A 25952-nucleotide genomic window follows, 5' to 3' on the forward strand; every position below is an offset into this window, starting at 1 on the left:
CACGGTGCGCACTTGCCACTTCTTGCCCATCTGTCCGTGTAGTTCACCCTGCCCATTCACCCCATTTCAGCCTCAGATCTTTTTTTGAGGAACCTGGAACCAAACCATAAATTCATTGCACGTCGGTTGTGTATCTACCCTTTTATATCTGAGTTTGGTACCTCAGGCATTGACTTTAGTATTACAGTAATCAAAGAAATGAAATTCAGTAATAATAAACGAGTGTGGTTATGTTGTAATGTTATTACAAAGGGGTTTTACCTGTATTGATATTTTTGGTTCATCTATAGAAGAAAGCTTCGTATTGTTTTGATATTTCATTGTCCACCTTTTATGATCATGTTGGCACAGATATTACTAGGTGTTTGGTGGCCCTTGTTTTAGTAATAATGCAGTGGCATTTCCATTCCAGGAGAGACCCTCTGGTTAGAGGAAGTGATGGCTATCTTCTTTGTCCATTATAGAGCCTTTTTTTTTTTTTTTTTAAGTAGGTTTCATGCCCAGCGTGGAGCCTAACGCAGGGCTTGCAGTCATGACCCTGAGATCAAGACCTGAGCTGAGATCAAGAGTCAGACGCGGGGTACCTGAGTGTCTCAGTCCGTTAAGCATCCGACTTCGGCTCAGGTCATGATCCCATGTTTGTGGGTTCGATCCCCGCATCAGGCTCTGTGCTGACATCTCAGAGCCTGCAGCCTGCTTAAGATTCTAGGTCTCCCTCTCTTTCTGCCCCTCCTCTCTTTCTGCCCCTCCCTCTCTCTCTACCCCTTCCTTGCTGTCTGCCCCTCCCCTGCTCGTGCTCTGTCTCTTAAAACATAAAATAAAAACTTAAAAAAAATTAAGTCGGATGCTCAACCAACTGAGCCACCCAGGCACCCCCATTATAAAGCTTTTTGATATCTAATGCTTTAAGTAAAGAGGTCTTAAAATACATTACATTAAAAAATGCTCTGTACCTGTTAGTTCTTCAGATACAGGCTTTCATGTACCTTTAATACTAGTTGCATTGAGAGTATGAGGACATCTTTTCCTTTCCAAAAATAACTGTAAGTCACTTTTAATTCTCTGTGGCTAGTGGTGTTTTATATCACCTTTGCAGTTTGCTGAACTGCTGCTTCTTCCCAGCTCACCTCTCTCTCTCCTTGTGCATGAATGTAACCGGGACTCCAGTAGAAGATGGAAATACCCGTCAGTTGTTTTGTATTCTGTACTCTTTGATTTTTGCATGAGGGGGAAGTAAAGTCAGCAAGTGAATTTGAGGCCCCGGATTAAGAGCATTTACCTGAAGAATACCAGCCTTCTCTTAGTCTAAATAATTGAGAGTCGGCAGGAGCAAACCCCAAGCACGGAGCTTGCAGCCTTTCATCTGGGTGGCTCTGAGTCATCACCCATTTCTGGAAACGTTTGTCGGTAGTAAGCTGCATGCCAGTAAGTCTTGTCACTGCGCAGAAATCTTTATTGACAGGATCTCCACCGAAAAATGAACTTGTGTCATATTTGACCTTTCAGGACCCCTTAAAGATTAAATTAGGAGTCTAATTTTTTAAAGTAGACAGGATTGTATTAATGGTTTAATCTCTTTCCTTCTGTTGGCTAGAAAATTGGCCTAAATCTGTTTAGTAATTTGTTTGCACAAGTTAGTTACTAGAGCCCAAACCAGAATATGATCTCAGTCAACGTCATGCTAAATGTTTACAGTATTTTATAGTAAGGTTAGGTTATAGTAAGGTTATAAATGCCTCCCCCTAGCAATGCTTCAAATTAAAATATAGTAAAATATTGTAAAGAACTTAATTTTATAAGAGTTTAATTACTAAATAATAAGGAATATTATAAATAATAATAAATATAAGCATAAACCATAATAAGGCATTATGGGGTATTATATAATCTGTGATATGTATAAGATTATATAATATTATGAAAGTGACGTTATGTTGTTTATACTATTTTGGGGCTTGCCTCAAAAAAAGAAACAAAGACATTACAGTTAACAGAGGGCCAACTCAAAGCACTTGACGCATGCAGAGTTTTAAAAAATATATTATTTAACAAGGACTCTGGAGCTTGGGTGTTTCTGGGGTTGGTTGAGCAGGTCCTCGAGGTCTCCAGGGACCACGGCTCTTTCAGTGTTTACGCACTCTCATCCTTGGCTCGCTGGCTTGGTATCTGGGATTATCACCCGATGGTTACGTGATTGCTGCTGCGGTTCTGAACATCACATGAAGACCTGACGGTATCTGCACCAGAAATAGAAGGGGTGGTGTGTTTCCTCTCACTCTTCTCTGTGTGTGAGCAAGTAGAGCATTCTGGAAGCTCTCCAGGAGACTTCCTGTCAGACTCATTGGTCGCACAGTGTGACCAGCCTAATCCAGCGATAGTCAGGGAACAGAAATGCCGTGACTGGTTTGGACCGGGGCTGTCACACGTGAGCACGCGTCAGAATCACCTGATGGGTTTGGTGAAACAGAGATGGGATTGCTGGTCCCCTCCCCGAGTTTCCGGTTCAGTAGGCTGGGAGCCGGGTGCAAGAATAATACAATTTCTAAAATATTCCCAGGTTATCCTGATGATGCCTGGGCAGGTCCACACCTTGAGGACCGCTGAGATTAACCGGCACGTGCATCCCTGGCATTCGGGAGGGTAACGAGAACGTGAGTGCTTCCTGATGTGTTAGCAAGGATGGAGGTTGGGAAGAGCTAGCGGGAGACCAGTACTGTCGGCCACAGCTGTAATCCAAGACAGAATATTAAATACTCTTCTTTTTCCCGTTCCTCAACTGGTTATGGTACACAGGAAGCTTTAAAAAGTGGAAGTTGAAGTATGACACATTGAACGCAGTGTGTCTGCACTGTACTCACTGAGCAAATTATTGGCCCAGATGTAAACATTTTATGTGGTTAGACTTGTCGAATATCATGGCTGCTTTCAGTAATTATTTTCTTGATTAAGTGGCATTTCAGTAGGCCAAGGCAAGAAAATAATATTCGCTATTCAATTGGCATTTAGAAGAAAGGGCTGAGCAAATAAAAAAATTAATCCATTAAGTGTTTCTCTGAGGGACTTGTCACTTATGAGATAGGTTTGACTAGAGGTCAGGAAATTTCACTTGGCTTAGTAGTTTAACTGCTATGCTCGACATAATTTGTATGCATTTTTTTTTTAATGTTTATTTTTGAGAGAGAGAGAGAGCACAAGTGGGGGAGGGACAGAGAGAGAGGGAGACAGAGTCCGAAGCAGGCTCCAGGCTCTGAGCTGTCAGCACAGAGCCCGACGCGGGGCTCGAACCCACGAACTGTGAGATCATGACCTGAGTCGAAGTCGGACGCTCAGCCAACTGGGCCACCCAGGCTCCCCAGTTTGTATGCATTCTTAAGATTATTACAAAACTGGTTATTAAACATAAAGGTCAGCAAATAGTCTCAGGAGTAAAATTTTGTGTGTGAGTTAGACCTTTATGATTAAAAAAAAAATTTTTTTTTTTAATGTTTATGATTTGAAGGAGAGAGACACAGAGCTTGAGCAGGGAAGGGGCAGAGAGAGAGAGGGAGACACAGAATCCGAAGCAGGCTCCACTCTCTAAGCTGTCAGCACAGAGCCCGATGCTGGGCTCGAACTCAACAAGCTGTGAAGTCGTGACCTGAGCCGAAGTCGGACGCTCAGCTGACTAAGCCACACAGGCGCCCCTGTGCCTTGTGACTTTTAAGACCCATTTAATTAGTTGACACTTTTCTGCTATAGATTATATTAGTTTTAGATAGCATATTTTATCTTTTTGAAGAAGAATTCTATGAAAAAAATTTTTTTTAATTTTTTTTTTTTTTACTTTTATTTATTCTTGAGACAGAGAGAGACAGAGCATGAATGGGGGAGGGTCAGAGAGAGGGAGATACAGAATCCGAAACAGGCTCCAGGCTCTGAGCTGTCAGCACGGGGCTCGAACTCACGGACCACGAGATCATGACCTGAGCCGAAGTCGGACGCTTAACTGACTGAGCCACCCAGGCGCCCCTCTATGAAAATCTGAATGAACACACCCAATGATCCTTTGTTCAGTATCGTTTTATTTTTATCTTTCCTTTTCTACCACGGGTGAAATCTGAAATGGAGTCTGTGCCCCAGTGCTCCTAACTTGGTTCCTTACAAGCAGTAAAGTCTACAACACCACAACTTTGATACGGCATGTCCCCTGGCTTTACAGTTTTCTTTTCTCTTTTTTTTTTTTTTCTGCCCATGATTTATACTTTTTCTTATACTTAATAATTGTTTCCTCTGAGGTATAATGTCAGCTTTCAAGTTTTTTACACAGTGCAGGGGCCTCCTTTCTATCCAGACTGTAAAGCAGGGAGTTCAGTACTACTTTCTCTTGTTACCTTGTTGAAAATTTCAAAGAAATTACCCAAGTTAAAATAAAATACTAACCCAGGTGTCGTAGACTCTGGGTCTAGAGTTCTCTCTGATCCAGCAAGAAAGCGGGGGCAGGATTAACAATGTGAGAGAGGCTAATGTCCCAGAGGAGACAAGAGCCCCGAGTAAGGGTCCTTGCTCCATTTTTATTAGGATCAGAAGGCTTACAAACATAGTGATGGACGTGCACAAAGACAAGGGAATCCTGAACTTTAACTCCTGGCTGGGCCTGAGGGAAAGGGGGTTTGGGTCAATACAAAACAAAATCCTGGCGCTGGGCCGAAGGTTGCTTACAGCAGACTTAAGGCCCCACCTCTGTTTACTTAAACTGGCCTAGGGGACAAGAAAGACGGAGATTGCTACCTCAGGGTCAGCAAGGCACCTTTCTTTTGCTAACTAGCTCCGCCCTGGGAAACTTCGCCCCGTAGGGGTCCATAGCCCTATTTACCTGTTTACCTAATTTGGTCCTTCCTTCCTGTGAAAGCAGCTTTCTGCTATTGTACTAAACTGGCGGGGGGGGGGGGGGGGGGGGCGTTACCACCCTGAATACCTAATCTTGTTTACCTTCTCATGGATGTCTTCATCCTGAGATTCCCTATTCCTATATCTTTGTCCTATACTGGGGGCCTTTGTCCCGCTTTACCTGTACTGGGGGCCTTTGCCTTTACCTAATCTTGTTTACCCAAACTTGGGTATGTACACCCTATGGCTTTCTAATTCTTTATGCCTTGTTAACCCATCGCTGCAGGCTCAGGGAATTCTTAAGCTTATTCCCCACACCCAGGAAAAAAATTTTTAAAAACCAACATGGTCATAAGTGTATATGAAAATGGCTATTAAGTGCTATTCTAATATAGCTAGGCTGGTCAGGTTGGCAGATCTTCAAATGCGATTCAAAATGTTATTTGTAGTTACAAAAGAACTTTAAGAAACTAATCATTAATTTCTGGTTCTGCCTAAGTAACAGGCTAAGATAACTTGAAAAATGTTTTGTTACAAGTATCTAAAAATGCTAGATAAGATATGAGCTACGACCCAAAAATGTAAGGCACAGCTGAATTCACAAGAAACAAACGGCAATCCCAGATGCAAGAAATGGAAAGAGGATGGAAAATCAGACACTTAGGTAGATAAGCCTTTTAGGGACGGTTACCAGTACTGATAAGGGACATAACTTTTAATCCCTTGCTGGGACTGGAGGCCGAGCATTAAGCCAAAATGAAGTAAAGTTCTGGAAAAGAGACCCTATTGCACCTCCAGTAAAGGATGAACTAGAAAACAATTCATCCACTGGCACAGAGACCAGGAGGCAGAACTGAAACTCCTTGCGCTTTGGGTTTTGCATTTTAAAGTGTTGAGACCTCAGGCCTCTACCTCACAACGAACTTGGAGTACAAATTTAAACCACCTGTCTGGTTGGAGCTCTCCCAAACTAAGACATTAAGGTAAAAGTCAGTCCCTGAATCATTTTACCCTTGAGGCACCTAGAAGATGCAAACACAAAGTGCTCTGGAAAGACTTCGGCAACCCAGGCCTCAGGGGGACCCTCAGAGAAATGAGCTGCACCAGATGGGTGCTCTCGGCAAAAATACGGAAATACTTGAGGAAACAGCACACCAGGCCCCCAAACTAGACGACAGGCAAGAGGAAGTAGAGCTGTATGAATTTAAAAGCAGAAGTCTCAAAGATCATGTAAATGACGTGTTTTAATTACTTACACTCATAAAAAGAATCGATGCTCTTAGAACAAGTTTTAGGTTTGTTAATTTACATAGAAGGATTGTAAAAATTCCAGTGTTGTTAGTACTGTAATTATCTTACTCATTTTACTCTTCTAAACCTGCCTTCTCCAGAATGTAAATGGAATCTAAATATTCACACACAGCGTTCTTTGCAGTATTTCAGCTGAGCTCCTGTAAATGTTATTATTGACTGGCTCTGCTCTCTGCTCTTGTAGGGTCTGTACCCGACCATTTGGTTAATCATCTTAATATGAAAAAGCCTTCTACAGTAATCCCACATACCACAGACGTTCTCATCTCCACCTTTTGAAACTAGTCAGGTTTTTAAAATAACATTAAATGATAAACCAATCAACACTTAAATAATGTTACAAGATGGGAGAATGCAAATATGTTTTAAAATGTATACCTGTTTTGGGACTTCTGGGTGGCTCAGTGGGTTGAGTGTCTGACTCTTGATTTGGGCTGGGGTCATGATCCCAGGGTCATGGGATCGAGCCCCGCGTCATGCTCTGCACTGAGATTGGAACTTGGTTGAGATTCTCGCTCGCTCGCTCGCTCTCTCTCTCCCTCCTTCCCCCCCCCCCCACCATTCTCCCGCTCACTCATTCTCTCTCTAAAATAAAAATTAAAAAAATAAAATGTGTATCTGTTTTGAAGTCGCAATATGAGGATTAACCAAGTGAAATCAGTATTTGTAGGAATATTGAAGCATTAAAAATATTCGACAATGAATGTCTGGATTTTGGAATTGTGCCTTTTGGGTTTCCTGTAGTGTTTTAAAAATAGGTAGATATAGAACCTTAATCTACCTTGTTCTTTATAGAATATTAATAAGAACTATCCTCTGTTACCAGACATATAAAAAGTATGCCACCCACACGATTGAAGTCACATTTCAAAAATACAGATGGTCCTAGTTCTGTGACTACACTAACCATTAAGATAATACCCTGTTATTTTGTCCTTTGTCATCTCTCTCCTTTCATCTCCCTGTATGTTGTAGATACATTTACATTAAGAAAAGACAGGCAGTCAGTTCAATTTTAACATGATAATGAACTATTGGTTAGTTGGAAGCCAAAATATTAACTTTTTTTCTATTGAAATAGAATGGACATAACGTTATATTTCAGGTGTACCACATGACAATTCCATATTTGTATATGTTCCAAAATGTAAATTATTAACTTGTAAACTTGAATTGGTTTCTTATAAAAGCAATACATGTATACTTTGTACTTTTATGTATGTTTTAATTCTTAAAATTAGAAGGTAAAATTAAAGTGTATAGATATATATGTTTTAAGGATAAATGGAAAATGTTTTAAGGATAAAAGGAATTTTTATGATAGAATTCATAAAATAATTAGCAATTTTTTACTAATTAAAATGTTTAGACTGTTAAACCAGGAAGAAAAAGTGAGGGATCTTTTGAAATGAAGAAAAGTTTATTATGGACTATTGTGGACTATTAAAAAAGATGGTCAAAGACTTTTATTTAGATGCATCTGGTATTTGTGGTATTTTGTTGTGGTTTTGTTTGTTTGTTTGTTTCTTTTTGCTGAAATCTGTGAGCTTCAGCAGCAGCTGGAGGAGGGTTTCATACCCTTCCTACAACTAGCTTGATCTCTCACCTCTCAGAGCCTTGGTGTCCTCATGTGATAAATGTGGATATTAATAGCACTTTCTCATAGAACTTTTGAAAGGATTAAATGAGATAGCAAATGTAAGATCCTTCCTTTGGTGCCCATTCAAGAATACAGAGAAAACCCACTGCTTTTTAACAAAGCACATTGAGTGTACTTCTCTTTGTAATTCAGATTTTATCAACCGATGCCCAGTTGTTAGTGGGGATAAAAGTTTTTTTCTGAGGACCTCAGCCAGCCAAATAAATTAGAATTGTTTCTGTTTGGAGTATAGGTCACAAGTGATTACAGAGAATTCCAACCTAATCGAATGTTCAGGGAAATTTAAAAGCTTTTGTTTAAAAAAAATTTTTTTTTAATGTTCATTTTTGAGAGAGAGAGAGCACGCGCGTGTGCTTGAGTGTGAGTGGGGGAGGGGCGGGGGGGGGGGGCCAGACACAGAATCCTAAGCAGGCTCCAGGCTCCAAGCTGTCAGCACAGAGCCCAATGCGGGGCTCCAACTCACGAACTGCGATATCATGACCTGAGCTGAAGTCGGTCACTTAACCTACTGAGCCGCCCAGGTGCCCCCTAAAATCTTTGGAAACTCAATTTTACTTTAAATTGCTTAAAAGAGATCTTTTTTTTTCTTTTAAAGAGATCTTTAAAAGTATTTTCTGTTTTGTTTGCGTGGTGTTTTGTTTTGTGTTTGTTGTTGTTTTTTTAATAACAGTGCCTCTCCACCACAAGTTTTGCTCACTCTTTGTTAGTATTCTCCAAGGTTCTGTCATGTGCCTGAGGTGATCCCTTCCATTTACTTCTCAGCTTTATCTCTTACACCCGTGGGATCACCTCCAGATAATTGTCTCCAATTCCTCCTTCTCTTTGAGTTTCTTAATTTCCAGTTGCTTCCTAGACCTCTCTGTGCGGTTCTCCCGGATGTCTCCAGCTCTCCACATGCAAACATAGTTCCCTTCCATCGTTCTCTCACCCGTCAGCTGCTTTTCTTCCGGTCTCAGTGAATGGCATTCCCATCACCTGCCAGCCAGTCATTGATGACCTCAGTCATCCCGACCTCTTTCTCCCTCACCCCTCACTTCCACCAGGGCACCAGGCCATGTTGGCTTTGCCTCCTGAATATCTTTACATCGTGCTTTCCTCCTTCCCTGCTCCCGCTGCGACAGCTAGACCCTCATCGCTCCCCAGCGCTATCAGACGGAGCCTTCTAACTGGTTCTCTGCCTCCCTACTTGCCACTCCCCCCCACAGGCTATCCAGTACCACTGCCACAGTGAAAGCCCTCCTGCGTTTAGAAACTCGGAGCGCCCCGTTGTCTGTATAATGAAGTACAGCCTCCCTAGGGAGACAAGAGCCTTCACAATCTGAATGCTCCTCCCTATCCCAAATTTCTCTCCAACCTCATCTTTTTTTTTTTAATTGGAGTATAGTTGACACAACGTTACATTAGTTTCAGGTGTGAAACAGTGATTTACCAAGTCTGTGTTTTATGGTTTGCTGACCATACGTGTAGCTACCGTCTGTCCCCATACAGCGCTGTGACAGTCCCACTGACTAGATTCCCTTTGTTGTGCCTTTTATCCCTGGGACTTACTCATTCTCTAACTGGAAACCTGGATCTCCCAGTCCCCTTCACTTTTTGCCCGCCCCCCTACTGCCCTCCCCTCTGGCAACCATCAGCTTGTTCTCTGTGTTTATGAGTCTATTTCTTATATGAGTCTGTTTTTGCTTTTTGTTTAACTTAAGCCTCGTATCTTCTTTATCCATTCATCTATCTGTGAACATTTAGGCTGCCTCCTTATCTTGGCCGTTGTAAGTAATGCTGCAATAAACATAGGGGTGCGTGAATCTCTTTTTGAATTAGTGTTGTGTTTTTCTTTGAGTAAATACCCAGTTGTGGGATTACTAGATCATATGGTAGTTCTACTTTTAGTTTTGTGAATACCTTCCATACGGTCTTCCACAGTGGCTGTGCCAGTTTGCATGCCCACCAGCGGTGCGCGAGGCCTAAGCCCATCTTTTGGCAGTTCTCCCCTTGCATTCTGCACTCCCATCAGGGCCCATCTGCAGTAGTTCTCCACATTCTGCATGGCCGTTCTCATTTCTCGTCCTGCTTTAGCACATGCTTCCCTCTGCCTTAAATGTGGACCTTCCCTTCCTGCTGACTGAAGCTTTCCTGACCTCCCTCCTCCCTATACAATGGAGAGCTAATCCATTTTTCCTTTATGCTGCCAGAGTATTTTTATTCTTACTTTCAGTGTTTTAAGTTCTTTGTCTACTTGTTAGGCGTTCCCCACTAGACTAACCTCCTAAAGAACAGGGGACTTGAGTGATTTTAGCATTCCTGGTGTCTAGCCGGTCCTTGGCATAGGGAGGTATTTAATAAAGGCATTTAATACGTGAAAAATTGTTCATGAAATGGAGGATTTTTAGAGTGGAAAGCAGTTTACTTAAGGAATGAGTAATTCTATCAAATATTTTTTTAAATGGCCTGCAGTGGAAGGGTTAGATTATAACTTTGTGTGGCTTTAGATGGTAGAGTTGATGTCAACAGAGAAGTAGACTTCTGGTTTAGCCATAAAAAAGAAGGCAATGAGTATTGTAAAACCTCAGCGCTGTCCTGCCTTCATTTGGAATCTATCTTCAGATAATCTGAGTTGTAGTCCAGGCTTGGTCACTAAATTTGGTCTTTTCTGGGTCTAAGTTTCTTTGTTTTTTTTGACCGAAAAATGGAAGTAACGCTTATATGGTTGTTTTGAGGACTAGTGAAATAACATCTCAGAGTGCCTCGGCTAACGTCTGATGTTCGATAGTGCTTAATAAAGGTTTATTGGATTTGAATTAGCCTCCTGTTTCTGGATGCTTCTAGTAAAACCTACTCTCACATTGAATGTAAGTAATGTGTGTACATAAACTGGCACCATAAAAAAGATTCAATTGCCTTTTTTTTCTCTTAAAGATTTATTCATTGTACTGATGATTCTCCAGATCCTTGTATAGAATATGAGGTAAGGATTTATTTTTTTAATTTTGATGAAATTGATAATCCTAGATGAAGATGTTTTGAAAATTGCTATTTATTCTTAAGCAGAATGAATACATTTTTTTGGATCAATCTCTCTGGCAATCTAGAAGCACTGAATTTTTAAATTTATGAAAAATTGATACAAATATATACACACATGCATACAAAGTATATATATACTACAGAATGTACATATTTTGTAATAACACAAATAGTTTTGTACCCACCATCTAGCTTAACCTGGGTAAGCTTTTTAACCTGGTATATGAAGAAAAAATAGTAATCATCATTTTACCGTTTAGGCCCAGTGGCCCTTTTTATTTTTGTGTTGTTGATTCATTTTGCAAATTACATGCAGATATAAGAATGAAAGGGTAGTGAAAATGTTATTAGAAGTAGCAGTGAGAATTCAGACATAGCAAAACCAAATTTATATTCCGTATTTTCCTAGTTTGAGGGTATTTTACACCCCCCACCCATGCCCATCCCAACATCAGCTGTCACTAGTGAATCTGGAACATACTTTTCTTTGAAATCCTGACTCCAGGTTTCAGCTACATGCCTGATAGGCTCTTGCTTATTATCATCACTCCTGGTTCTTCCTGCACTTGGCTTGTCAAAATGTAATACTTTTGAAAACTTTGATAGCTTGTAATTTGTTGAAGAGAGTGGCCAGCCTGCTCCATAATTGTAAACCATTTGCATTTTGGGATTTATGACACCAATTAGAATCAGTTCACTGGTCTTTTAAAAAAAATTCTTCATTGTCTGTTTGCTTCCACTCACTTTTGTACACATGTGCTTTCAAAACTTGTCCATTGACTCACTGTATCACTTGATACAGTTAAAGCATATATTGATGTATCTTCTATGGTCATGCCATGGTGTGGAATAATTTACTATTTACCTAGGCCACCGAACTGGATCTCTTAGTACTTGTAATGGAGCTTTTTATGTACCATTAGTGAGGGGTTTTTTGGCTTAATAGCACAGTATGAGCATTTTCCCAAATCATTAAACATTTTTATAATGTTATTTCTGTGCACATATTATATTCTTGTCTCTTGTTTCATTGAACAAACATCTATTAAACACCTGCTGTATCTTATTACTTGGTGCTTGAAAACACAGTGACAAAGATCGTTTCTCTAGTCTGCCCTGAGGCATGATCTTTGTTGAGATGTCATCTTCTGTTCCCAAGATTCATTTCCCCGGCAATTTGTGCTTTTATTGTTTTTTTGGGAATATCCTATCATCATGTTAAGGCACAGCATTTAAAACTCAGTTTTAAAAGCTCAGGAAAGTAATACTAGAGTAATTAAAATGAAAAAAGTTGTAAGCAGAATCCTGGATAGTCGTGTTCCTTTTGTGTATATTTAAAAAGATACGTATGTGTACTCCATGCTCATATATTCATAGATTACTTCTGTAAAGATATGTGAGAAATTGACAGCACTGATTACCTCTGAGGAGGAAGACAGAGGGACTGTATGGTCTTGCACGATGGTGGGGGGTGGGAAGAGAATTCTTTTACCCTCATGGTTTTTTGTGTTTTTTTTTAACATTTATTTATTGTTGAGAGACAGAGACAGACAGAGCATGAGCAGGGGAGGGACAGAGAGAGAGGCAGACACAGAATCTGAAGCAGGCTCCAGGCTCTGAGCAGTCAGCACAGAGTCTGACGCGGGGCTCGAACCCATGAACTGCGAGATTATGACCTGAGCCGAAGTCGGATGCTCAACGGTCTGAGCCACCCAGGCGCCTCCGCCATGTAATTTTTTAACTGACTATAGTATATGTGCTACCTGTCCAAAACATTTTAGTAAACATTATGCAAATTCTTCCCAAAATTAATGTTTATAGCAATTGCTTAAGTAAATATTACTATAGCTCTAAAAAACTATATTTGGCAGTATCAGTTTTTGCTTTTTTTTTTTGGTATTTTGAGAGAGAGTAGGTGGGGAGAAGAGAGAATCCCAAGCAGGCTCTGTGCTGACAGCACAGAGCTCCACGTGGGGCTGGAACTCGCAGACCGTGAGATCATGACCTGAGCTGAAATCTGGTGCTTAACTGACTGAGTCATTCCGTTGCCCCAGTATCAGCTTTTAATAGATGACAGCAGTGTAATTTTTTAGTTTGGGGTTCTTCATTTAATAATTCATTTCTATTTTAAACATACAGCACGTAAAAAGCTTGACCAAGAGCTCACAATAATGAAAATTGAAATCAGTGCATTTTAAAATCTTAGACATATTTTAACAATGTAGATTTTTTTTTTAAGAAAAGAAATTTACTATCAAAAATTTAAAAGTATCAGAAATTACACGGAATTTACCACCTGAACATACCCTCAGTATTAGCATTTTGGCATTTAACTTCCCTTTCTTGAGATGTGTATATCTGTGTATATATACTCTCTTCATTACTTTGCATATCATTTTTTTTTCACTTAGTGTGAACATTTTTCCAGTTCAGTAGGTATTTTTTTGTATCAGGATTTTTAGTGGCTGTTTATCGTATATATTTGCTGTTTTACTTTATAACATTCCTTAAGCACCTGTTAGTTATTACATACTTGTGTTGGGGACATAAGATGAGTAAGACCCAGTTTCTGGCCCTTAGGAAAGTTGCTAGTTAGGAAGGAAAAGAGCCCTGTATCAGATTATCATAGTACAGCTTGGTATGCATGGGCTTACTCTAGAATGTTAGGTACAAGAAACTGGGAGCACAGGATATGGGAAGGGGGAATACTGGGCCCACTGGAGGGAATGCCAGGAATGAGGCTTAGAAGAATTCAGGTTCCATCTCTTAGGTCCTAAAGGGCAAAGATGTGTATGCGAAGTGTGTGCCAGGAAAAGGGAGCCTGGAGGCACTGGCCACTTGTTAGAATTAATACTTCACAGGAACAGGGCTAGTCTTTTCCAAAGAAAGGTCAGAAGCATGCATTTGTCAACTATCCTATTTATAAAATTGTAGCAATTCAATAGTATATGAGAATTTATACATGTTAAATAATTATGGTAGTAGGACCCATTTATGACTTGGGCCATTGTTAGAATTGTTTTACTTTAAAGTAGTGGGAAAATCATGGGAGGGTTATAGGAATTTTTAGTGATAAATCATAATAATTTTATCAGCATCGTACACAATGTTGCTAAGGTAGATAACTCGGAAATCGTTTTATTTTTTTGATATAAGGGGTGAAGAACATACGAATTACAGGGCAACTGTACACAATGATGGTAGGGTTCGACTTCATCCTTGGATATGTATATCATGTCAGAGCTCTCAGAGTGATGAGTAAGTGACAGAGATGCATTTTGTCATAAACAGTTGCAATAGTGCTTCCCCCGCTGACTGAATTAATAGATCTGTCCCCTACGTCTCATGATGAGAATGGTTTATGATGCCATTTTTTAAAATTTGAGCAGCATATTTATTAAATAAATGTTACAATTTTATGATAAATGAAAAGATACACAGGGAAAAGTGTTGTCACATGATATTTGGGGGTCTATCTTCAAAATGCAAGTCTTGTAATTACTTTATTATTTTTTAAATTTTTATTTAAGTTCTAGTTAGTTAACATATAGTGTGATACTGGTTTCAGGAGTAGAATTCAGTGATTCATCACTTACTGCATACAACACCCAGTGCTCATCCCTAGTGCCCTCCTTAATGCCCATGTCCCATTTAGCCCATCCCCTCCCCCACCCCCTCCCCGACACACACACCTCCCCTCCAGCAACCCTCAGTTTGTTCTCTGTTGTTAAGAGTCTGGTATGGTTTGCCTTCCCCTCTCTCTTCCCCGCTCCCCTCCCTGTGTTCATCTGTTTTGTTTCTTAAAATCCACATATGAGTGAAATGATGCCTTCTTTTCCCCAAACTATTTGATAATGGCAATTGTTAAGATACACTTTTGACATAAAATTGTCTGTTAGACCAGTAAACATTCCCTTGTTACTTAGTTTTGTTACATTTTTCCTTTGTCTACAGCTTGTTCTTCGAAAATGGTGTGAATTAATTCCGGGGGCTGAGTTCAGATGTTTTGTAAAGGAAAACAAGCTTATTGGTGAGTTTTTTTTACCCATTAAAAGAAGACAAGCCTTTTTTTTTTTTTAAGCTTATTTATTTATTTTAATTTTAAAAAAAATTTTGTGTTAAGTAAACTATGCCACACATGGGGCTTGAACTCATGACCCCCGAGATCAAGAGTTGCATGTTCTACCAACTGAGCCAGCCAGGCGTCCCTAAAGTTTATTTATTTTTAGTAATCTCTCCACCCAACGTGGGGCTTAAACGTACGAGCCCAAGATCCAGAGTCACGTGTCTCTCGGACTGAGCGTCAGGCACCCCAAGAAGACAAGCTTTTGATGAAAGTGAATTTCTAGTAATTAGGACAGGGTAATAAATCAGTGTATATTTCCGATGCTACCTCTAATCAATTGGTACTAACTCACTGGAATGCTATGTTGATAATGATCCTGAGGCCATATTCAGTTTCCACAAAAAGAATCTTGTCCATTAATTATGTCTGTCTGGATTCTGGAGATGAAAGTGATGGTCTTGACCATCCCCAATTTAGGATATGTACCTTATTACCTGCTTTCTCTTTGGGACTTTCCTAAGTATTACTAGCAACACACTGCTTATTTTAAGCATCATAAAAAGCCAAGTTTTGGGATCTTTATTTCTATTATTGGAGCAGTGTTTATTATTCTAACCAGAGGAAATATGTGGACAAGTAAGTGCATTACTCTAAAAACCACCCGTTTTCTTCCTGTCAGATTATAATTTTGTTTGCTGTGATGTATTCAAGTTAAGTATTGAAGATAATTTCTTTTTTTTTTTTTTTTTTTTTTGTCTTTGCATGTTTTCCATGAAGTGAAACTTGCCTTCAGCCAAGAAATGTGTGATTTAGAGTCAAATCAGCACTCTTATGTAGTGAATGTGATGTTGACATCTGTTAATTTACCTAAAAGTAACATGGGGTGTCTGAATTTATCATATTGTTAGATAGTCCTGGAAAAACTGCAGTACAAATCCAGCTAAAGAAGGCAGTCATATTGCATGTGATTAAGAAATTGGGTGGAAACCCTTTTTTCAGAGCAGAAAACTTTTTCCTAGGCCTAGAGCAAACAGAGAGTTTTTACAATAATCCCTTTAGCGTATTTGGAATAAAATCAGCAAGTAACTCTAAAGAAAGGAATGTTTACTTTTCCATGGCTTGAAACCTCAGGCTTGTGAAGGCAGGGTAGCATGTATGAGCAGGAAAAATAGCCAGTTTCTGTGAAATACAATATGAACACGGAAGACCTATGGAATATTTTAAGTGTCCCAAAGAAAATTGGGAAAGAATACTAATTTGTGTAGAGTTTGATAGAAAAAATCAAAGAAGCAGAGGTTTAAAACCACCTTTTTCATTTTTTACATTATGAACGTATTTATGACTGAGTTCTTTCCATTGTACTAAATAAAAATACTATTTCTAAAGTAAGAATGCATGATATGCAACTTAGATACAACTCCTTGAATGGGTAAGTTTTTACAACTGATAAGTTTTATATTTATATAAAATGCTGAATCATGTATAATGCATTATTCACCTGGTCTACTTTAATGCTTCTCTCAAAAAGAGGTTTAAATCACATTTTGGTGTTTTTGAAAAGAATGTTATATGATAATGGATATAAAATATTTTTCTTGTCAGGTATTTCTCAAAGGGACTATACACAGTACTATGATCATATTTCTAAACAAAAGGAAGAGATTTGCAGATGCATACAAGACTTTTTCAAGAAACACATACAGTACAAATTCTTAGATGAAGACTGTGAGTATTTTTATTGACCCAGTGAAATGAAGTACATGATGTTATTGAACCTTATTTCATGGTGGCTCATATTTAAAAAAAAACTTTTTTTTCAACGTTTATTCATTTTTTGATAGAGCATGAGCGGGGGAGGGGCAGAGAGAGAGGGAGACACAGAATCCAAAGCAGGCTCCAGGCTGTGAGCTGTCAGCACAGAGCCCGATGTGGGGCTTGAACTCACAGAGTGTGAAATCATGACCTGAGCCGAAGTCGGACACCCAACCGACTGACCCACCCAGGCGCCCCTCATGGTGGCTCATATTTTAAAACTGGATTCAAAACACTGTACTTTCAGCATTTTGCTTTATTGGCTCTTTGGTATTACTGATGTTTTTGTGTGTTGATTTTACCTGATTTAATCAGAGTCACTTTAATACGGAGATAGTTCTCTCTCTGTACATGTTTTATTATTCATTTTAAAGGGCTGTCTACAGAGAGCAAAATGCTTCTGTTATTCAGACTGAATTAGTTGACTGATCTACCTTTCTAGATTTTTTTATTTGAATTATCAGACAGCACCAGTTACAAAGTAAACATTTGTGACTTGTTTTTTAAGAAAGCGCATTGTGTATGAGAGTTTTCACGGATCTTAAAATTGCATCTGCTCTGATTTATATTTTTTCACTTGCCAAGTCTGTGTTCTATGGCAGATGTGATTTTAAAAAAGATTCGTCATGCTATAACCACAGCTTGGTTTTATGCTTTTCTACTACAAGTTATATTGATATCATTCCTCATCAGATGAGTTAAGTGAGTGATGTTTTTTTCACTAGTATGTATAATTTGTTTATGATGGTGAATTTGTTGAGATGATGTGTTTGAATTTTAACTATAGTTGACCTTTAAATAACACAGGTTTGAACTACATGAGCCCACTTGATGCAGATTTTTTCCTGATACATACAATATAGGGCTCTAAATATATTTTTCTTACGATTTTACTAGCATTTTTTCTCTTTATTGTAAGAATGCAGTAATCGACTGCATGTTAATACATGTTAATCGACTATTTATGTTATTGTTAAGGATTTGGGTCACCAGTAGGCTGTTAATAGTTAAGTTTTGGGGAAGTCAGCTCCCCTAGCCTCCACATTATTTAATGATCAACTGTATGAAAAGATTGCGGCTGAGGGTAGACAAAAGGAAAACAAAATGATACAAATAAAACATTGTAGGCTACTTTATCATGTTTGAAAGTTTTGATACTAAGAAGCATGAAGTTCCCAATGCACTTAAATTCTGCTATTTGAGTAATAAAAATATGCAGTTTAATTTTCAAAAGGAGACTCAGATCATGAAAATAGTAGTTCATTGTTAACCTTGGATTTTTTCTCTTTTACAGTTGTGTTCGATGTATATAGAGACAGTAGGGTAAGTAACAGCTCTCTGACATGCTTTAAAGTCAGAGTACAGAGTACATAGCCGTTATGCATGTAGAGGGCCCACTGCTCAAAAACTATTTTCTCAAACCAGCTAAGGTGTTGGAAATTCACAGTGCTCAAGAATCTCCTTGAACACATACTTAACGTTGGGAGACATAGTGTCTTCAGTAATTTTGTGTCACAAGTTTAGGGATTATTAATTTCGGAGATGGCTAAATGGCTGCCTTATATCCCACTTTCCCCTTTTGTCAGTGGTCCAGGCCTGCTTAAAAAGTTCAGTTTGTGCCCTTAAATGTGGCCAGGAAGTTTTCCTTCGATACTTAGATAATTATTTTTAGTCAACTGAAAGACACTTAGCATGATTGGAATCGCTTATATCTTTAGAGTGAAGATGAGGATTAGTGTATTCTTTAAATCTTCCAAGTGATGGAAACTTGTGTAATGAAAAAGAAAACAAAAACCTGACTTCATACATTTTACAGCAGAGATTTCCTTATCAAGACATGCCATCTTTTCAAAGGAATTTGGGTCACTAAACATCCTGCGATTAATGCTTATTTACTAAGCTGTTGAGAAGACAGCAGGTGTGTTTTCCGAATATGTGACCATATGTTTTCCAAATGTTACCCGCCTATTTCTCACTCCCTCTCCAAGCTTGTATCAGCTTCACTGTCGTGATGCTTGCGATAACCTTTGAATCATTTGTTGGACACAAAGAAATGGCCCATATGGTCGTGTCTCAAAATAACTATTAAATGTTGACTTGCCTCTGTTTAGCCAAAAGACATCACTTCCTCTGTTTTCACCTGTCTTCAAGGGTGATAACATCTATTAAGAGTTAGGAGGAGAAATTATCAGGGCGCCTGGGTGGCTCAGTCGGTTGAGCATCCAACTTCGGCTCAAGTCATGATCTTGCGGTCTGTGAGTTTGAGCCCAGCGTCGGGCTCTGTGCTGACAGCTCAGAGCCTGGAGCCTGTTTCAGATTCTGTGTCTCCCTGTCTCTCTGCCGCTCCCCTGCTCATGCTCTGTCTCTCTCTCTCTCTGTCAAAAATAAATAAACATAAAAAAAAATTTAAGAAAAAGAAAGAGGAATTATCAATTGAGACTTGGTAAGGAAGAAGGATGTTACTCACACTTTCTGTTTAGTGGAAAGAAACCTTAGAGAAAGGGCAGGAGGCTGGTGTGATGGAATGGATAGAAATTGGAGCTGATACGGGCCCAGGCTCTGGTCCTCCCTCTGCTTCTTACGGATAGATACACACTGGCCACATAATCACTCACGTAGCCAACATTTATAGAGAGCGTGGACTGTCTGATGCCATGTTTCTAACGAGAAGCTTCCAACAAGGTGATCTCCTGACCTACAAGCAGCTTATCTTCAAGGCTTAAACATTCCAGGGAATTGGCCTGGTAGCAGGCAGGATCAAATCAATTAGTGAGTAAACCTAGCCTGTTACCCTGATGAGCAGCTGAGAAGAACTTTGTATTTAATTCAGGTTATCCATATATACCCTATGAGGTATGTGTCGCTTGTTCTCGTTTTACACATATTAAAACTGAAGCAATTATATTTTGATGCAGTTATATTTAATGGCATTTAAAAATTTAGAATTTGCCACGGTCTCCGTATTTCCCTGGCAAATGTCAAGATCTGCTTTGATTCAATAGCGGTAGAAGGTTGCAAATGTGTAATTTGGTGAAAGAGTTATATAAACGTCTTAACTGAAGTTGGACACGTATACAGAAGTAATTACTGCTGTGATCTAACAGAACTGAAAGTAGTTGTGTGTTTTTCATGTGAGAAGCATGTTAGTATAAAGTTCCTGACAGTTTCTGAGAAGAGATTTAAACCATGATGTAAAACCCATTTGCATTTACTCAGTGGCACACGTATCACTGTTAGGAACTTTGTTGCATAGATGATTTAATGACAGTTGTAGAAAACTAACTCTATGGTGGTCTCTTCTGTGCAGTAGAATTGAAGTGTGTTTGAGCCTGGCAGTACTTTGATGTGGCTACTTTCTTACTGCAGCTGGGCAAGTTGACTCAGTGTTGATAGATTCTAACCATCATGTATGTCAGAGGTGGCCTATACACTCAGTAGGTCCGGGATGAGGCTTCGGAATATGTATTTTAAGAAGCTCCTTAAGTGATGATAACGCATAACTAGAATTTAGAATAACTTCTTCAGAGACTGGAAAAATTATTCCAGTCTCCGTATGTATTCCCTTAGTGATGGCTGTTGTTTTGTTATTAATTTCATTGCTTTGTGGACTTTGTCTGATCTTGAGTCTTTGATATTGTTGTGATTGGTTTTGCAACTTGATCACTTTTTTTGTGACTGTTCTATGTGTGATTGAAAAATTACAACTGTCTGAAGTATTCTGTAGATGTTTGTTACATTAAGCTTGGTGATAATGTGAAAATCTATGTCTTATGGACAAAATGATGTCTGAGGAGACCTTCAAGATAATAGAGATTTGGGGGAAATGGATGGGATATAGATGTAACAAGACTGGCCGTGATGTTCCCCAGGATAATTGTTGAAACCGAGTGGTAGCTTTTTGGGGTTCTTTATACTATTTTGTCTACTTTGTATGTATTTAAACTTTTTCATATAAAAATTTTTTTAACTTTAAAAACCATGAAAAAATATCTGTATCTTCCCTAATTTTTGGTCTACTTAATTTATCAGTTACTGAACAAGGTATGTTAAAATCTCCGGCTTTCTAATTCTGTCAGTTTTTGTGATAACATATTTTGAGGTTATGTTCTTAGACAAATGCTAGTTTATAATGGTCTTGTTTACCCAGTGAATTCTCATTAGGTGGTGACCTTCTCTATCCCTAAGAATGCTTTTGTGGTTTTCACATTAAAGTATGTTTTGTCTGGTATTAATAGTGTTAGTATAATTTTCTTTTGGTCTTAGAATTTACCTTTTTTCATTCCTATTAGTTTTAGCCTTTAGGTTTTAAGTGTGTGCACATATCTTATAAGTGGCACATTGCTGGGTTTTGTTTTTTTAATCACCAACAATTTCTGGCTTTAACAGGTGAGTGTAGTTTGCATATATTATATTTGCTATCTGAATGTTTTATACCATCTTGAGTTTTCAATTTGCTTTTCTGTGTTTTTGTTCTCTCCTTTCATTTATACTACTGGTTTTTGTTTATTCTTTCCACCCTACCCTTTCCCCCTAAATTTTGAAGTTTTGGGTTTTATTTATTTTGGTAGTTACTGTTAAATCTTAATAAGGATATTTATTAAGCTCAAAAGTTAATCTCACTTCCTGTTGCCCTCATGATACAAAGACCTTGGAACACTAATTCCCAGTACCTGCTTACATTTTACGTATGATTTCTGATTTTGAGTTCCACTTGGTATTTAATAGCCCTAAATTAGTCATGACTGTTGCTATTCACTTTCTTTGCTTACTAGTGCCTCTTACCACTCCTCTTTGGATCCATTTTCTCTTTAATAGTATATTCTTTAGTAGAAATTCCCTCAGCCACTGGCTGGAAGAGTTTTTAGCTTTCAAGCATGAATGGCAAGCTTAGCTGGGTATAGAATGTTTGGTTGACAAGTTCTGTTGCCTCAGCATGTTGAAGACATTGCTCCCTTGTCGTTGGCATCTTTTTTTCCTTTTCTTTTGTCTTTTTTGAATACTTCCTAAGTCCAAGAATTCGTTTCCTTTGTCACTTGTGAGAAATTCTCAGCTATCTTTTTTTTAAGTTTATTTATTTATTTTGGAGGGAGAGAGCAGGGGAGGGGAAGGGCAGAGAGAGGAGCAGAGAATCCCAAGCAGGCTCTGTTAGCACAGAGCCCCACATGGGGCTTAAACTCACAAACCATGAGATCATGACCTAAGCCAAAATCAAGAGTTGGACGCTAAACCAACTGAGCCACGTAGGTGCCCCTCAGCTATCGTTTCATATGTTATCTCTTTCTTTCTGGGTTCTGTCCTTTGGAAATCTGTTTAGAGGAATGTTAGTGCATCTCATTTTATCCTCATGTGTGCCAACTTTTTCTCTACCTCTTTTCTTTCCTGTACTGTGTTGTGTAATTTTCTCAGATACATCTGGTTTACATCTTTTAGCTGTGTCCAACTGGATACGTTTTAACCTTCCACTAAGTTTGAATTGTATTAGCTACATTTTGTCATTTCTGTAGGTTCCATTTGGTAACTTCAGTTCTGTGTTTTTTTTTTTCATAGTATCTTGCATCTTTGGGTTTTGATTTCTTTTATATTTTCAGTCTTTTAAAACTACTGCATTTTTTGATCAGAGTTTTTGAGAAATAATTTACGTAGAGTAAAATTCATCCTTTTTAGGGTATAGTTCTGATAGTTTTGACAGATACATCCAGTTGTATAATCACTGCTACAGTGAACATGTAGAACTCCATCACTCCCCCAAATTTCCTCATGACCCTCCCTGTACCCTACCCCCTGGCAAACACTGCTCTGTAAAACCTTCTGAGTTTTAAACTTTTTAGTTGATAAAACATTTGCGTTGCTCAAAAATTAAATCAATGTGAAAACATATGTAGAAAGTCTTACCCTCTTCCTCTGTATTCCTACAGGTTTACATTTATCAGTTTCTTATATATCCTTCCAGTATTTCTTGATGCAAAAACAAGCAGTATACTTATTTTTTTCATCTTTCTTACAGAAGAGTTAGCATATGATATACACACTGCACCTTGCTTTATATACACATTTGTTTAAAACATTGTATTTTTTAGAGCTTTCCAGTTTCTTCCAATGGCGTAGTGTTTAATTTTATGGATATACTATATAGTTTAGCTATTTTCCTGGCAATTAATACATAGCTTATTTCTAGTGTTTTACAAACTCCTGTGAACAATCCTGTGTGTGTGTGTGTGTGTGTGTGTGTGTGTGTGTGTGTGTGTGTCCGTCCTGGCCTGAGCTCTTTGAAGGAATAGATTCTGTATTATTGATCTTTATGCTCAGTGCCTAGCAGTGTTTGGTGCATAGAGATTTATTTGGGCGGGTGAGGGGGTGGTTAGTTGGTGGATAAGTCAGCGTGACCACTCTTATCTGATGGATTGCCTAAAAACAGAATTTCTCAGGATGTCTTGTGCCTGAGATATCACATAAAAAACATGTTACAGCTATAAAATCCTCATTCTGATGGTTTGTTTCATACCTTATTACAGCTGGTTTCATTTTCCTTTAAAGTGGAGGCTGCCTTCTGAGCTACAGAACACACACTGCCAGCTGTCAGTCCTAACAGTGGTGGTCTACTTTGTTTTTTATTTGTTTTGCTTGTTTTTTATAGGATGGCATATTTTTAGTTTACAGAGCTTAATATTCCTATACTAACAAGTACGGTAGGGTTCCCCCCTCCCCTTTTTAATAATGAGGTAGTTTTACTGGTTGTAAAAACTTAAGTAGAAAGAGTTTGGAGGTTAGAAAATACCTATTTTGTTAAAATAACATCCAGTATGTTAAAGACATCTTAGTAATCACCCCAAAGTAAAGCTAACATCACAGAAGAAGATGGTGAAAGGCTGACATTGCACATAGTCAAACAACGTACAAGTGGTTGTAGAATCTCTGTGAGGAAACAACTCAAGTGGCAAGACTTACGGGCTTTCTCCTGGGGTTGTATATAGTAGGAAACTTACCAAAAGGTGTGTGGTCCAAACTTCTTGTAATGGTTCTTGGCTACTTACTACACGTTTCTGATGTTTGAAACTAGTCCTAATAAGGTGTTTCATCTTTCTTAAAATTGTCCTGTAACCCGGATGAGAAACAGTGCTAGATATTAATAATGCCGGCTCGACAGTCCAGTTCCTGAGGTGTATGTAATTTTGTACACGCACATCTGATCAAGACGCGATTACGTATTTACAGAAAAAATTAATTGCCAACAACAAAATGGTTCAGTTTTTTTTTTTAATTTTTTTTTAATGTTTATTTTTGAGACAGAGAGAGACAGAGCATGAATGGGGGAGGGCCAGAGAGAGAGAGGGAGACACAGAATCCGAAACAGGCTCCAGGCTCTTAGCTGTCAGCACAGAGCCTGACGCGGGGCTCGAACTCACGGACCGTGAGATCGTGACCCAAGCCGAAGTCGGATGCTCAATCGACTGAGCCACCCAGGCGCCCCTGGCTCAGTTTTATAAATGTTTCCGTGAGAAAAATCAAGAGGAACAATGATAAAGGTTTCAAGGAAACACTTAATCTACTAAATGTCACATGGATCTCTGTGATCAACGGTGGCTTTAATCTCTTGGCAGGATTTTCCAGATTTCCCAGGTGTGTTTCGTCAGTTACTCTGCTGCTTTATATACTAAGATGCACCTCCCTAACCTAACTCATGATCAGGTCAGAGGTATTCCTTCCTCGAGGCTGGAACCTATCCGATTGCCCACCACTACTCAGAACAGAAGACAGAAGTTTCTTTTAAAGATTGGTTTTGTTTTGTTTTGTTTTGTTTTGTTTTGTTTTCATCTTCATGAGCCGCAAGCTCTATCATGCAGACAAAACAAATACTACGTTAAGGCATCAAGGTTAGAGAGCACTGAGCATTTTCTACATCTTTCATATGTTTTTTTAAACCTCCTCCCCGCTTTGTAGCAGGCTCTTGAGGGTAAGGAGAGTGCTCTCAGATCTGCCGGCTCTTCCCTGCCTCCGCCTGGCTTCCTCTTGTCAGAGAAGTGTACAGACACCCTTGAATGCGTTCCAGTCATGCTGTTTCGGTGGAACCATTTTGTGAGATTGTCCTTTCTCCTGCTTGGGTTTTTTGACTTATAATTTCTGCGTGATTCCAGGCAGGAAGTTGACGTGTCTGCCTTCGTCAGGCCTTTGCTTTCCCAGGCCCCTTCTCTGCATTCAGCAGCAGCCTTCTCTCTGGGCCTGGCGCTGCTTTCTTTAGACAGGTGACCCTTTCTCAGCTGGGACCTGGAGGAACTGTCTTTTGAAATGACTTAAAAGATTTTTAAGATTACCTTTCGCGTAAAATAATGGGAAGATGATCTTCCAGGTAAGACAGGTGACATATTGGAAGTGTTTGGTTTTTTTCCCTGCTTACTAAGTTTTCTCTCTTCACTCCAGGGGAAGGTGTGGCTGATTGACTTTAATCCATTTGGTGAAGTAACTGATTCACTGCTGTTTACTTGGGAAGAACTGATATCTGGAAGAAACTTAAAAGGTGATTTTAGTGAAGGAGAAGGCCTGGAGCAGGTAAGGGGATAAAAAGGATACCAGGAAACCTTATAATCCACTGAATAATTGCTTGCTTGTTCTTTAGGCACGAACACAGATTTGCCAATAGATACTTGCCTGTGGAGGTGACCAAAAAAACGTGTGTGTTGTGATTCATTTGTTTTGTTTAACATTATAAAAACAAATAATGATCATCTTTTATATATTTCCCTAGTTGTTTTTCTTTCTCTTGGCTCCTTCGGTCCTGCCCACATGGAAGAATCTTGACCCTGGGTCACTTTATATGTTGACGCTGATCCTAACCCCACCTGCTGACCCCTGAGAGAGCGAAACTGCAGGTGCTCTGCACCGTCTTTGCCCCATCGAGGCGGCGCTCCTATGGTGTTTGCCTCACCAGCTTCCTCTTCCACCCACGGTGGCCATGCCACACCTCTGCACGCCCCTCTCACCTCCTTGCGCATCATCCCTTTCCTCCTCAGCAGATGATTCCACGTCCTTCACAGGAAGAAAATCTGGTGTGAATGGACTCCATGTAATCGTCCTCGAACCAACAAGCATCCCTGCGTCCCTCCTCCTGAGTCTAACAGCATGCCGCTCCTTCCTGCCTCTTCTGATACCCATGCTGCCATTCACTCCCTCCTGTCCCTGTTCTCTTCTGTACCCGCCCTCCATCTGTGTTCGCAAATCTTC

The 25952-nt window shown here is 39.3% G+C and overlaps 1 protein-coding gene across 5 annotated transcripts in view; it reads left to right on the plus strand.

The window, feature by feature from the left end:
• Positions 1-25952, plus strand: part of CDC123 (cell division cycle 123) — a 57240-nt gene that overhangs the window by 26717 nt on the left and 4571 nt on the right. For 4 of the 5 annotated variants that reach the window (XM_060659610.2, XM_060659612.2, XM_060659611.2 and 1 more), the window contains 5 exons: positions 10751-10799; positions 14813-14888; positions 16527-16649; positions 18031-18059; positions 25152-25280. In XM_060659610.2, coding sequence (XP_060515593.1) covers positions 10751-10799; positions 14813-14888; positions 16527-16649; positions 18031-18059; positions 25152-25280 — 406 coding nt within the window. The remainder of the gene's footprint in view (positions 1-10750; positions 10800-14812; positions 14889-16526; positions 16650-18030; positions 18060-25151; positions 25281-25952) is intronic. The other variant, XM_060659613.2, reaches the window with a different exon arrangement.

This window comes from Panthera onca, chromosome B4 (assembly GCF_046562875.1).
Source record: "Panthera onca isolate mPanOnc1 chromosome B4, mPanOnc1 haplotype 2, whole genome shotgun sequence".
NCBI lineage: Eukaryota > Metazoa > Chordata > Mammalia > Carnivora > Felidae > Panthera > Panthera onca.